General features: G+C 46.3%; 1 protein-coding gene across 2 annotated transcripts in view; it reads left to right on the top strand.

Annotated features, from left to right (window-relative positions):
• ITPR2 (inositol 1,4,5-trisphosphate receptor type 2) overlaps window positions 1-12,862 on the top strand; it is a 536,947-nt gene that overhangs the window by 149,965 nt on the left and 374,120 nt on the right. For both annotated transcript variants that reach the window (XM_051850872.2, XM_051850873.2), the window contains 3 exons: window positions 3,582-3,733; window positions 9,325-9,424; window positions 9,775-9,935. In XM_051850872.2, coding sequence (XP_051706832.1) covers window positions 3,582-3,733; window positions 9,325-9,424; window positions 9,775-9,935 — 413 coding nt within the window. The remainder of the gene's footprint in view (window positions 1-3,581; window positions 3,734-9,324; window positions 9,425-9,774; window positions 9,936-12,862) is intronic.

The following is a 12,862-nucleotide window of genomic DNA, read 5'->3' as shown; positions in this document are numbered from 1 at the left end:
CTTTTACAAAAACAAACAACATCACGTCCAGTAATAGACATCGCAGAAGTACAGACAAATAGGCAGAAATGTCGACTTGTTGGTTTTATCTTCTCCAAGTTGTTGGCTGATGGTTTGCGGAAGCTTCTTGACTGTCACTGCCTCTTTGTAGCTCACTAGTCAAGAGCAAGGGCTGTGGAAGTCAGCTGGAGCCGTATTTGATTTCCAGCCCTATCACATGATAATTATGTGAACTGGCCCCTAGAGGATTGGCTTGTTCATCTGTAAAATGGATAATGATATCTAAATAGCAGTACTCAGACCTCACCAAATTTCACATATTTTACATTCTCTTTTCTTTCTTTCTTTTTTTTTTTTTTTTTGACAGGCAGAGTTAGACAGTGAGAGAGACAGAGAGACAGAGAGAAAGGTCTTCCTTCCATTGGTTCACCCTCCAAATGACTGTTATGGCCGGCGTGCTGCGCCGATCCGAAGCCAAGAGCCAGGTGCTTCTCCTGGTCTCTCATGCGGGTGCAGGGCCCAAGCACCTGGGCCATCCTCCACTGTCTTCCTGGGCCACAGCAGAGAGCTGGACTGGAAGAGGGGCAACCGGGACAGAATCCGGAGCCCCAACCGGGACTAGAACCTGGGGTGCTGGTGCCGCAGGTGGAGGATTAGCCTAGTGAGCCGTGGCGCCGGCCTAGATTCTCTTTTCTTGCAGAATAGGCCAGCTGTCTTACTCCTGGTTTTCTCCTAGTGCCCCTAATCATCTCCCTTTCTCCACCCGTTTTTCCTGCTTCCGCACTTATACTCATCCTCTTTACCTGCGAATCTTTCTTCCAACCCAGGAATGCAAGAAATGAGCAAGGCCATATAAAGGGCTGTGTAGATTTCTGTAATGAAGCAAAGCATCTTCAACACCCAACAGAATCAGTTTCAAATAACGGCACTTCACTCGTCTGGCTGCTGGTGGAGATTTATTTGGGAAGAAGAGTTTTCAGCTCGCCGTTGACCTCTGTAGACCCGTCCCGAGGTTGAGATCATGTGATTCTAACCTGCCATGCAGTTTCTGTAGCCGTCTCCCCTAACTCACTTGTCTGGATAGAGTGTTCTTGCTATGGGGATAAAGACATTTGCCTTTTCTTCCTGCAGGACAAGAGGGTGTCTTTGACCCTCATAGATTTTGTCTTTAATCTTAGATTTCTATGTCTGTAATGCAAATCATTATGAAAGTGGGTTTTATGACCAAAGATTATTTTTTCAGAGACTGGAAGATTTTTAGCCATGAATTCATGCTTACCCTTTCATGAAACTCGTTTAGAGTTTAAGGGCCCTAGGCCAGGGCTCCGGCTTTGGTTAGCTTGGAATAAAGCCCTGACTGGTTGAATTTGGGGTGAGAATTCCCTAGGAACACTCATCGCTCCCTTTCCTTCTCCCTCCTCCTTTCCCCTTCAGTTCCTCCCTCCCCCTTCAGTTTCCTCCTCTCCCTCCCTCATCAGTCACTCCCTCTCCCATAGATAAACTGCACTCTGCTCTTTGATTAATGGAAGTGATCATGCTCACCTTCCTCTCTCAGTTTCTTGTTGGAAGATGAGTTAACAACAACCTAGGCCATGGCCGTGTGAGAAGCTCCGTGTGAATTCATATGTATAATTTTCTTAGTGTTTCTGCTTTGTCTTCTTTCCCACACGCCTGCATGCCCTTATGATGGGTGGTATGTTATCTCTGCCTCTCTCTGATCCGTGTACCGCATGCATGTTTACTGATGAGAAGCCACAGTGAGGGAGTCAGATCACTGGCAGTTTGCTGAAGCCCTGCCTTGGTTTGACTCTGCATTTTTGGTCTCCATCAAATACATTTGAGGCAAAACTGGCAGGAGCTCCCAGGCGCTGCTCGGCTGTGTGGACATAAGCAGATCACACTCTGCGTCTGCTCCCAGTGTGTGCACCATTCACAGAAGTGAGCAGGAACAAAACTGCAAGAGTTGTCTGATCCAAGAGAAATGATGGGGATGTGGGATGGGGAATGAGGTTCTGAGTAAATGATTAGGTCTCGTATCTTGTTGGTGCTTATTGGAAGACAAACCTTCTGTCCACTAGTTACATCCATTCACTTTCCCATGGTGGTAGGATGACCCCCCCCCTTATGAATTTCAGTGTTTTAATAAGTATGTATAATGAACTAATTAATTACCAAACATACTTTGAATTTGCTATGTTATATTTGTTTTTTTGTGCATCCAGTTCTTCCTTAGTCATTGGGACTTGAGAGAGTTCATTCACTTTGTGTTTGTGCCTGCTTCAAAGGGCAGGATATGCTGGAGATACTGACCAAAGTTCACATCTTCATGAAGACATCTGTGTGGGAAGACCTCTTTTGATTTCACTTTTCATACAGCTGGTGTGTGGTCTTGGATGCAGTGGGAAGTGAGCTGAATGGGAATGTTACTGTTGATGTCGCTTCCTCTCCAGGTCAACGTGCAAATTGTGCTTTGGGAGTTAGGCGTGGACTCTCCACCTCTGCCTTACCTAGTCATTAATTTATGAAATCCAGATGTTTAAGCACACTCTTCCTTCTCTGTTTATTTTACACGTGGAATCATCAGTTTTACTACCTTGTAAATAGTTTTTTTTAAAAAAAGATTTATTTATTTATTTGAAAGTCAGTGTTACACAGAGACAAGGAGAGGCAGAGGCAGAGAGAGAGAGAGAGAGAGAGAGAGAGAGAGGTCTTCCATCTACTGGTTCACTCCTCAATTGGCTGCATCGGCTGGAGCTGCACCAATCCAAAGCCAGGAGCCAGGATCTTCTTTTGGGTCTCCCACACGGGCACAGGGGCCCAAGGACTTGGACTGACTTCCTCCCTCCCTCCTTCCCTTCCTTGATAGAATTAGGCACACAGAGAGACAGAGAGAAAGGTCTTACTTCCATTGGTTCACCCCTTAAATGGCTGCTATGGCTGGAGCTACGCCGATCTGAAGCCAGGAGCCAGATGCTTCCTCCTGGTCTCCCATGTGGGTGCAGGGCCCAAGCACTTGGGCCATCCTCACTGCCTTTCCAGGCCACAGCGGAGAGCTGGACTGGAAGAGGAGCAACTGGGACTAGAATCTGGCGCCATATGGGATGCCAGCGCTGCAGGTGGAGGATTAACCAAGTGAGCCACGGCACTGGCCCAGGACTTGAGCCTTCTACTACTTTCCCAGGCCATATCAGAGAGCTGGATTGGAAGTAGAGCAGCTGGGTCTTGAACCGGCACCCATATGGGATGCTGGTACTTCAGGCCAGGGTGTTAACCCTCTGTGCCACAGCACTGGCCCTATAAATAGGTTTAAGGGAAGAAGGAAGCGACCGTACCTTGTGACAGTATAATACCTTGGTGATGTGCCCACTTGTGGCCCTCCCATCCATGGAGTGTGTGACTTTTCACCCTTGATGTTAATGACCTGGAAGGCTGGCAGGCCTGTGCTACTCTCGCTGAATCCTGTGGAATTGGCACCTCCATAACACAGTGAAGGATTGCACATTGAGAGCTTCTCTCCCGATCAAGTGGAGGGTTTAGTAAGACTCTTGATAAGAATAAACAACCTGTATCCCCCTCAACAGAGAGAAGGAGACCTCCCAACCTCAAAGAAGAAGCGCCAGGTGGGGGAGAAGATCATGTACACTTTGGTCTCAGTCCCGCATGGAAATGACATTGCGTCCCTTTTCGAACTGGATGCCACAACTCTGCAGAGAGCTGACTGCCTGGTTCCAAGGTAAAAAAGCGCAGTTCAAAGACGTTTTTGGAATGATTTTGCCAGCAGGTGAGAAATTAGCATCATAATGTTGATATAACTTTTGTGATATCAGGGAGCAAGTTGAAATGAAGAAAGAGTATGTGAGACATTGTGCCTCCTTTCAGAGTAGGTTAACATAGTTTATTTCATTCCTATAAATAATTAAAATATTCAGGACCAAAGAAATTCTGAAAAATTCATTAGAATCATTTATTCATATTACTTTTAAGGCCTTTGGTTACTGAAATGAAAAATAATCTAAAAGCATTTCTATTAAACCTTTTGTCATTTATTTTTATTCTGTCAAGTTCCCCATTCTGTTGACTCACTTACCTTTTATTCAGTTATGTAGACAACAAATATTTATTCAACACTGACTACATTCCAGGCATTGCCCTTGGCATTGGGAAGACAGCAGTGAAAACACTGGTTGTATTCTTACATTCAGATGGGGGACGCAGCCAGTGAACCAACCAGTAAACGTAAAAGCTAAGGCCAGCAATTAAAGTGCCTGGAAGAGAAATTGCAGGGTATGGAGAGCTCTGTTGGGTAGAAGTCTTTAGAAATCACTGGAGAAAAGATCTGAACAGATTGAGGGACCAAGTCCTCTCCATTTGAGAGGACTTTTTCATTTTTTATTTGAGAGGACTGTTTCAAATAGTAGGATCAGGAAATGGAAAGATCTGGAAATTTACCAGGTATTTTTCAGGATCAGTAAGGAGGCCAATAGAGTTAGACCTCAGTGAGTGGGTGGGAGGGGTCTTGGCATCCAAAACTTAAAGTAAGTATTTTTAATTCTTTTCCTTGAAGTTGGCTATTTAAACAATTTATAAGTATCATTTTATTTATTTGTGATGTCCACCTCTCACAAGTGTGGGATTAGTAGGAAGCTGAAATTGGCAGTTAAGCCAAGACTCAGGTACTCTCAGATGAGACATGGATGTCCTAAACAGCACCTTAACTACTGCACCAAATGTCCAGCTCCAAATTTGACTGTTTTAGTTAAGGTCTTTTGCCTACAACTCTCTCCTTCCTGACAGTAGCACTGAGATGGATTCTCTAGACATGTTGGGTTTTGCCTGTGTTTTTAGATCAATGGGACAGTTCTAAATTGGCCTTGAAGGAACAGCATTGTACCTGGCCTTGCAGATGGCCGTGGGTGGTTCCTACCCAGAGATCCAGACGTTGCTGCGTCGGCTGCTCTCAGGGAATGTAAGAAATGGTTACATTGCAACTGTCAAGAAGCACCTGCCACTGCTTCCTGGGGTGTTTGCTTGTGGTTTTCACTCACGAGAAATGCCGCTGAGTCCGGACCGTATCCCGTGGGTCCATCTCCCGTTTCCTTTTCTCTAACTTAAGTCTGAAAAGAGATCCCCCCCGAAAGGTTTGCCCAATCCAGGTCTCTGGCCTTCTCTTCCCGGTACTGAGAAGGTTCCTCGTTTTAGAGGTGAGTCAGCAAAAATGAAATGATGATAGAGTGTCACTGTGAACTGCGTAGACCCTCCAAAAGGCCCCACGGTCCCACAACATGGCCTTCTGTGGAGCTGTTCGTCTGTTACTATTCACAGCTGTTGGTACTTCTCAGTGTAGAGTAGGCTTATGTATCAATAAGGATTCATTTGTCATTCTTTGTATGAAAGCTTGCATTAATTAACACATAATAACTATTATAATAGCTTGAGCTGTGTGCAGAACTGAGTGTCAAGTTCTTTATAAATAATCTTATAAAGTCCTGGCAGCAGCTCTTCCAGATCAGGAACTGGAGGCTGCGTCAGCACAGTGCTTCTCTAGGCGCTGTGAATTAGTGTCCTTGGGTGGAGCTGGGCCCTCTCCACCAGAGGGAGGTGCTGAACTGCACCCAGACCAGTGGAATCCGCTTCAGGGGTGCGGGTGGGATGCAGGCTTTTCTTTTTAAAGAAGCATTTTAAGGAAGCATTACTTGAATGATTCCGATATGGAATCCAGTGTTTCTCTAGTGTTAAACTGTGTAGTCCAATGCTGCTTCTTTTTTTTTTTTTTAATATTTATTTATTTAATTTGAAAGTCGGAGTTACACAGAGGTAGAAGGAGAGGCAGAGAGCGAGAGCGAGAGGTTTTCCATCTGCTGGTTCACTCTGCAAATGGCCGCAGTGGCCGGAGCTGGGTCGATGTGGAGCCAGGAACTTCTTCAGGGTCTCCCACGCAGGTCCACGGGCCCAAGATATTTGGATCATCTTCTGCTTTCACAGGCCATAAGCCGAGCTGGATCAGAAGACGAGCGGCTGGGACATGAACCTGGTGCCCATACGGGGTGCCGTCTCCACAGGCAGATGCTTAGCTTACTATGCTACAGCGCTGGCCCTGAAATGGCTTTTCTTTTAAGAATTTATTTATTTATTTATTTGAAGGTCAAAGTTACACAGAGAGAGGAGATGCAGAGAGAGAGGGGGGGGGGGTCTTCCATCTGATGGTTCACTCCCCAACTGGCTGCGAAGCCAGGAGCCAGGAGTTTCTTCCGGGTCTCCCATGCGGGTGCAGGGGCCATATTGGAGATCTGGACTGGACGTGGAGCAGCTGGGACTCGAACCATTGCCCATATGGGATGCCGGCACTGTAGGTGGCAGCTTTACCAACTATGCCACAGCTCTGGCCCCCAGTGCTTGCTTGCTTGCTTCCTTCCTTCCTTCTTTCCGACAGGCAGAGTGGACAGTGAGAGAGAGAGAGACAGAGAGAAAGGTCTTCCTTTTGCCGTTGGTTCACCCTCCAATGGCCGCCGCGGCCGGCGCACAGTGCTGATCCAAAGGTAGGAGCCAGGTACTTCTCCTGGTCTCCCATGGGGTGCAGGGCACAAGTACTTGAGCCATCCTCCACTGCACTCCCGGGCCATAGCAGAGAGCTGGCCTGGAAGAGGGGCAACCGGGACAGAATCCGGTGCCCCGACTGGGACTAGAACCCGGTGTGCTGGCGCCGCAGGCGGAGGATTAGCCTGTTGAGCCACGGCGCCGGCCCCCCTGTGCTGCTTAAACTTTGTTTCATGCTGAATCCCCTGGGGAAGCTGACATCCGTGCAACTCTGGTCTCTCGGTCAGGGGTAGGGGCCTGAGAACCTGCATTTCTAACAAGTCCTCAGATTATGTCAGTGCTGCTGGTCCATGGACTTGACCTCAGGTTTCAGAGGTTTGAAGCAGTCTTTTCTACCCTTTGCTGAACACGGGAAATCTTAGGAATTTTTATTTTTGCTTGTATTTATTATAAAGATTCATTTATTTCTTTGAAAGAGTTGCAGAGAGGGAGTGAGGGGAAGATCATCCACTTGCTGGTGTACTCCCCAAATGGCTGCTACAGCCAGGGCTGCACCAAGCAGAAGCCAGGAGTCTCATCTAGATGTCTCATGTGGATGGCAGGGGCCCAAGTGTTTGGGCCATCTTCCTCTGCTTTCCCAGGTGTAGTATCAGGGGATTGGGTTAGAAGTGGGGGAGCAGCCGAGACAGGAGCCTGTATGGGATGCTGGCATTGCAGGCGGTGGCTTACCCCACTGTGCTACAACTCTGTCCCCTCCTTGGAATTTTTAAAAAGTACCGCTGCCTGGCTCCCACTCCCCAGTTGGTCAGTGGTATTATGTTGGCTTCCCAGGTGATGAGCAGCAAAGTTTGGGAAAACCTGGTATAAGATGTCTAGCTAATTGTCCTTTGTGACCTTCCTTAAGGGGAACTTGATCCTGGAATGTATGAATTTCAAGTCTGGACTGTGCTGCAATGCATTCCTTTTATAGATAACCAGATTATATCAAGGTTTTAATGACAACAGATTTCTGTGGCATTAGTCCTAAACGGTTATTTATTTCCCAAATCCTTGCAAATGGTCAGTTATTAAACCAGACCATAACCTCTTTGCTTTGGAACCCAACCGTGTAGGTCGACTCAAGAGCATATATTGAACTAGTGTATGAGTAAATTAGGGGAAATAGCTGCTGAGCAAATAAGTGATTGGCTCACTTTGCAAATGGTTACAGTACAGTGGGGAGATGACTGTGCAATTCAGTGTGGAAGGTAATATGTAGGAACGCAGAAGCATTTCAGAATCTGATTATTTGGATAATTGGATGAGTTCTATTTTATGTTTTTGGGATTTAGTTTCTATTTTATCCACTTTTACAAATGAGCAAAGCCACATTGTTGAATGAATGTCTTTCCCTGAGGCCCTTGGCATTGTCGTTGATTTTCTCTTATTGGCCCTAATGCTTTGCACCTTATGTAGTATGACGGCGTATTTATGTATTAACTTATCCTGAAGTCTGATAATTTGAAAGGCAGAGACACACTACACGTATTTCTCAGAGAAAGCAATAGTAATTAATATAGGATTCACTGAATCTGCACTATTTCAGTTGGGTGAAGTTCTCTGTGTTCTTTCTGCCCCAGTTTGTTAGCCATAGTAGTTGCAATCTGCAAACACAGAGCCATTGCTTCTAGGGACGTGCAAGGCGAGGTTCCTGTGCGTTTCTGTTCATCAGGCAGTACAGGACCTTGTTTTGTGTGTTTCTATGTGGTGTTGATTCACTGTTGCTGAACTCACGGTCAGCAGTGCTGTAACCCGTGACTGCATGAAGCTTATCCAGCACACAGGTCTTCATGAGGCCTATCCTGGCCTTCTCGTGCTTACGAATGCTGCAAACAATTTCTGTGCCACACTGTGGGCCGGCTTGAACACCATCATCACGCTGAAAAAGCACAGGAACATGAGAAACAGGGCTCTCAGTAGACTTGAGAGGACACGTGTGTGTGGTGAGAGAGCTGCAGGAGGAGGCCGCGTGGCCCCATCTTTGCCCTGTGCCTGCAAGTCTGCCTCTGGCCGACTCAGGCTTTTCCCACTCCTCGGATGTCCTCGAATGACCTCAGAAGTTCCCCGAGTCTTGATCTTGGGGAGGTGAATTTTCGTGAGCAGGAGGATTCACAAGCATGCAGTCATGAGTGGTGAGGACTGACTGTATATACTTTCATACGCAGATAATTCAACTGCAAAACAGTTACTGTCAGGCAGTGGCTGGAACTGTGCTGGTTACTCGTTCACTGCTCTTTTTTTTTTTTTTTCTTAAAGATTTATCCATTTATTTATTTGAAAGTGTTACACAGAGAGAGAAGGAGAGGCAGAGAGAGAGAGGTCTTCCATCCGCTGGTTCACTCCCCAGATTGCCACAGTGGCTGGAGCTGTGCCAATCCGAAGCCAGGAGCCAGGAGTTTCTTCTGGGTCTCCCACGCAGGTGCAGGGGCCCAAGGACTTGGGCCATCTTCCAGTGCTGCAGGTGGATGCCTAACCTACTGTGCCACAGCACTGGCCCCCAGAATTTGCCTTTCTGACAAGTTCCCAGGTAATGCTGCTGTTGCTGGTCCAAGGACCAAACCTTGAGAACCATTGGCCTAGGTATGATATTGCAGGCTTTGAAATAGTCTGTAACTCAGCATTTTCCCTTAAATCAGATAGATTTTGAACTGACTGATACACGTATGATCATCTCATGTGTGAAACTGTTAAGTCAGTATGCAAGTGCACTACATTTTTATAATTTGTTACTCTATGTTGTTTGGCTTTTAGGAACTCGTATGTTCGGTTAAGGCATTTGTGCACCAACACATGGGTAACCAGTACTAGCATCCCTATAGACACAGATGAAGAGAGGCCTGTTATGTTGAAGGTAAGTGTGGCTGAGTGTGTGGATTTCAGTGCCGTGTGAATAGGATTAGGGGTGACGTCTTCTTTCTAACCCTTCACCCGTACTAGAGGCGATTGCAGTTAATGGCGAGTGTGAATCTGAAGCAAAGTGGAGGTGTGAAAGGGATGAGTTTCCAGGGGTGCTTTGGGAGCTGGGTAAGAAATGGCCATGGAAAATCACCATGTCCTTAAGCCTGGCCTAGTGGGTGATGCATGTGGGAATTCCTGTGTTTGCATTATCTGTTCTTGCCTGGTGACTTTCTTAAACAGTCCTGAGATACGCTGGTCCTCTTTAAGAAAGATCTAACCTTAAGGGAAACAATGCCATTTCAGATTGGAACCTGCCAAACAAAAGAAGACAAAGAAGCATTTGCCATCGTGTCTGTCCCGCTGTCGGAGGTCCGAGACTTAGACTTTGCCAACGATGCCAATAAGGTGCTAGCAACCACGGTGAAGAAGCTGGAAAACGGCACAATCACGCAGAATGAAAGGAGGTTAGTGGTGGTCGAAATCACTGTGCAGTTGTCAGGGGCAGTGTCACCTGCAGGAAACCTGAAGTAAATGGGTGACTGAGGGAGTGGCTAGAATGCTCTCAGCAGCAGCACCCGTTTCTGGATGAGGTGAGAGCTTGATGCCTCTGGTGCATGGTAAGCAAGTGAAAATGGTGAAATTAAGATCTGGAACAAATTCAGACACCTGTCATCTCGGAAGGGGAGTGTTTTTTCCCTTTGGGTCAAGAGCAGCTATAATTTAGTCATTTGATAAAAATTTTAAATAATACACCATTACTAACGATATAGTCCTTGGCTTCACATTAGTTTTTTCCATCTTGTTCATTCAATGTATATTAATTTGTTCCAAAATAGTAATTGTTTTACTCTACATGTGTTTTAGCATATCATGTTTTCAGTTTACACAGTTCATTAGTGGAGAATTATATATACTCTCTCTCTATAAATATATATAAAATTTATTTAAAAATAAAAATAGGGGGCCGGCATTGTGGTGCAGTGAGATAATCTGCCACCTGTTGTGTTAGCATCCCATATCGGAGCACCAGTGAAGATCCCAGCTGCTCTGCTTCCAGTCTAGCTCCTGCTGATGCCCCTGGAAAGTCAGAGGATGTCTGGGGGGACCCAGACGGAGCTCCAGGCTCCTGGCTTCCACCCGGCACAACCCAGGCTGTTGTGGCCATTTGGGAAATAAAGCAGTAGGTAGATGATCTCTCTGTAGCTTCCTCTCTTTCTGTTACTCTGCCTTTCAAATAAATAAATAAATCCTGAAACAAAATAAAAGTAAATAGAAAGTAGATAAAATCTGGTGTAATATTTTCTTTTCTCCATTTTAGGTTGGCTTGAAATTGTTGCTTTCTCTCTGGTCTTTCCCCTTGAAAGCCTCCTAAGAGATGCATAATGCCTTTTGCTGTACTTGATTTGATATTTGGATTTAGAGTCCTTTAGGGTCCTAAAGGAAGTTTTATATTTTCCTGGTTTTATTTCAAGGTGCACTTCTCTGCTCCAGTTCCACAAAACAAACAGATGTGTCCTACCAGAGAAGCATCTGCCTGTGTGTTCTCCCCTAAAATCTTTTTCAGAGAAACCAGATGTTTGGTTCTTCAAGCTTGGTTTTGGGAATTTTCGAGAGAGAGCTAGCACTGGTTGCACCCGGCTTTGTGTGCAGACTATGTCAGGCCCTGCAGGTGTGATAGCCCCAAGAGAGATCCCAGCTCACATAAGGAAACCAGGGAGGCCAGGTCGCTCCTGTCATCAGTGGGGGGTGCAATCAGGTGTGGTTTAAACCCCACGTGCTTGCCAGGCGCCCTGAGCACAAGCTTGCTCTCTGTTTCCTCTCGTCATGATCTGCTGCATGCTTTTTTTTTTTTTTAATTTTTTTTATTTTTTATTTTTTGACAGGCAGAGTGGACAGTGAGAGAGAGAGACAGAGAGAAAGGTCTTCCTTTGCCGTTGGTTCACCCTCCAATGGCCGCCGCGGCCGGCGCACCGCGCTGATCCGATGGCAGGAGCCAGGAGCCAGGTGCTTTTCCTGGTCTCCCATGGGGTGCAGGGCCCAAGCACCTGGGCCATCCTCCACTGCACTCCCGGGCCACAGCAGAGGGCTGGCCTGGAAGAGGGGCAACTGGGACAGAATCCGGCGCCCCGACCGGGACTAGAACCCGGTGTGCCGGCGCCGCTAGGCGGAGGATTAGCCTAGTGAGCCGCGGCGCCAGCCTGCTGCATGCTTTTTAAAATTGGAACAACAGAAAGATACTTAGCAGTTTCCCGGCGCTCACACGTTGGGATCCTTGAGCACGGCTGGTGAGAAGGCACCTGGTAAAAGCACCGGGGATCACAGTTTGGCGGTGACAAGTGAAGTCATAGGAGCCAGCGCCAATGCTCTGTGACTCACTAGTTCCACTTCTGGCCTGAGCTTTCCTGAGCATCTGTCCAAAAGAAGCTCCTCTGTGTGTGCACCAGGACCCCTGTTCCAGAGTGGTCAGCCTTACTTCCAATAACCTGGAACTGACAGCCATCCAAATGCCCGTCCCCAGTTGAATGGATGATTAGTTGGTGGTATCTTTATATAATGGAATGCAGTATATATAGCCATGAAGCTAAGTGAGTTACACTATGAGGGTTCTTCAAAACGTTTGTGGAAAATAGAATTAAAAGATCAGTGTAGGAATTAAAATGGCCACATCCTGTATCATAGTGTGTTTCTTTTAAATACCCAGTTTCAGCTCCTGACTCCCACTTCCTGCTAACACAGACCCTAAAGGGCAGTGCTGATGGCTCAAGCAATTAAACCCTGTGAGTGACTTTGATTGGGTTCCCAGCTCCTATCTTTAGCCTGGCCCAGCCCTGGCCACTGTGGATGTTTTGGGGGTGAACCAGCTGATGGAAACATTCTTTATCTGCCTGCCATCTCTCTGCCTCTGAAAAAGATAAATAAAAAATTTAAAAAAAGTGTATTTTGGTGTAAAAATATTTTGAAATCCATGCATAGTTTTTTCTTTAGATGCATTTTTCATAAACTTTTTGAAGATACCTTCTGTGCATGAATTTCAGAATTTTTTGCACCAAAGCAGGCTTATCTTTTAGTTTCATTTTCCTACTAGCTTTCTGAAGTACCCTCTTGGGTGTAACGATTTGGATAAATCTAAGAAACTTTAGACGGGTGAAAACAGCACCCAAAAAATACTTGGTATAGATACTGTTTGTAAGGTTCAAAGCCAAGCAGAACTAAGCTCTGTTTCTTTGGGATGTGTAAGCAGTTGGAAGAACTGTAAGGAAATGCAGGGAATCCATCGTTGCACACGTCCCATTGACGTTTCCTCTAAGAGGCAAGGGTGGACTTAGGGTTGGCGAGGGGCTTACTGGGCTCCTACCATGCTCCCTTTCCTGCTCTGGTCACAGCTTCATGG

The sequence above is a fragment of the Oryctolagus cuniculus genome, chromosome 9, assembly GCF_964237555.1.
Source record: "Oryctolagus cuniculus chromosome 9, mOryCun1.1, whole genome shotgun sequence".
Lineage (NCBI taxonomy): Eukaryota > Metazoa > Chordata > Mammalia > Lagomorpha > Leporidae > Oryctolagus > Oryctolagus cuniculus.
Note: the sequence above shows the minus strand (reverse complement) of the source record. Positions and strands in the feature narration are given on the sequence as shown.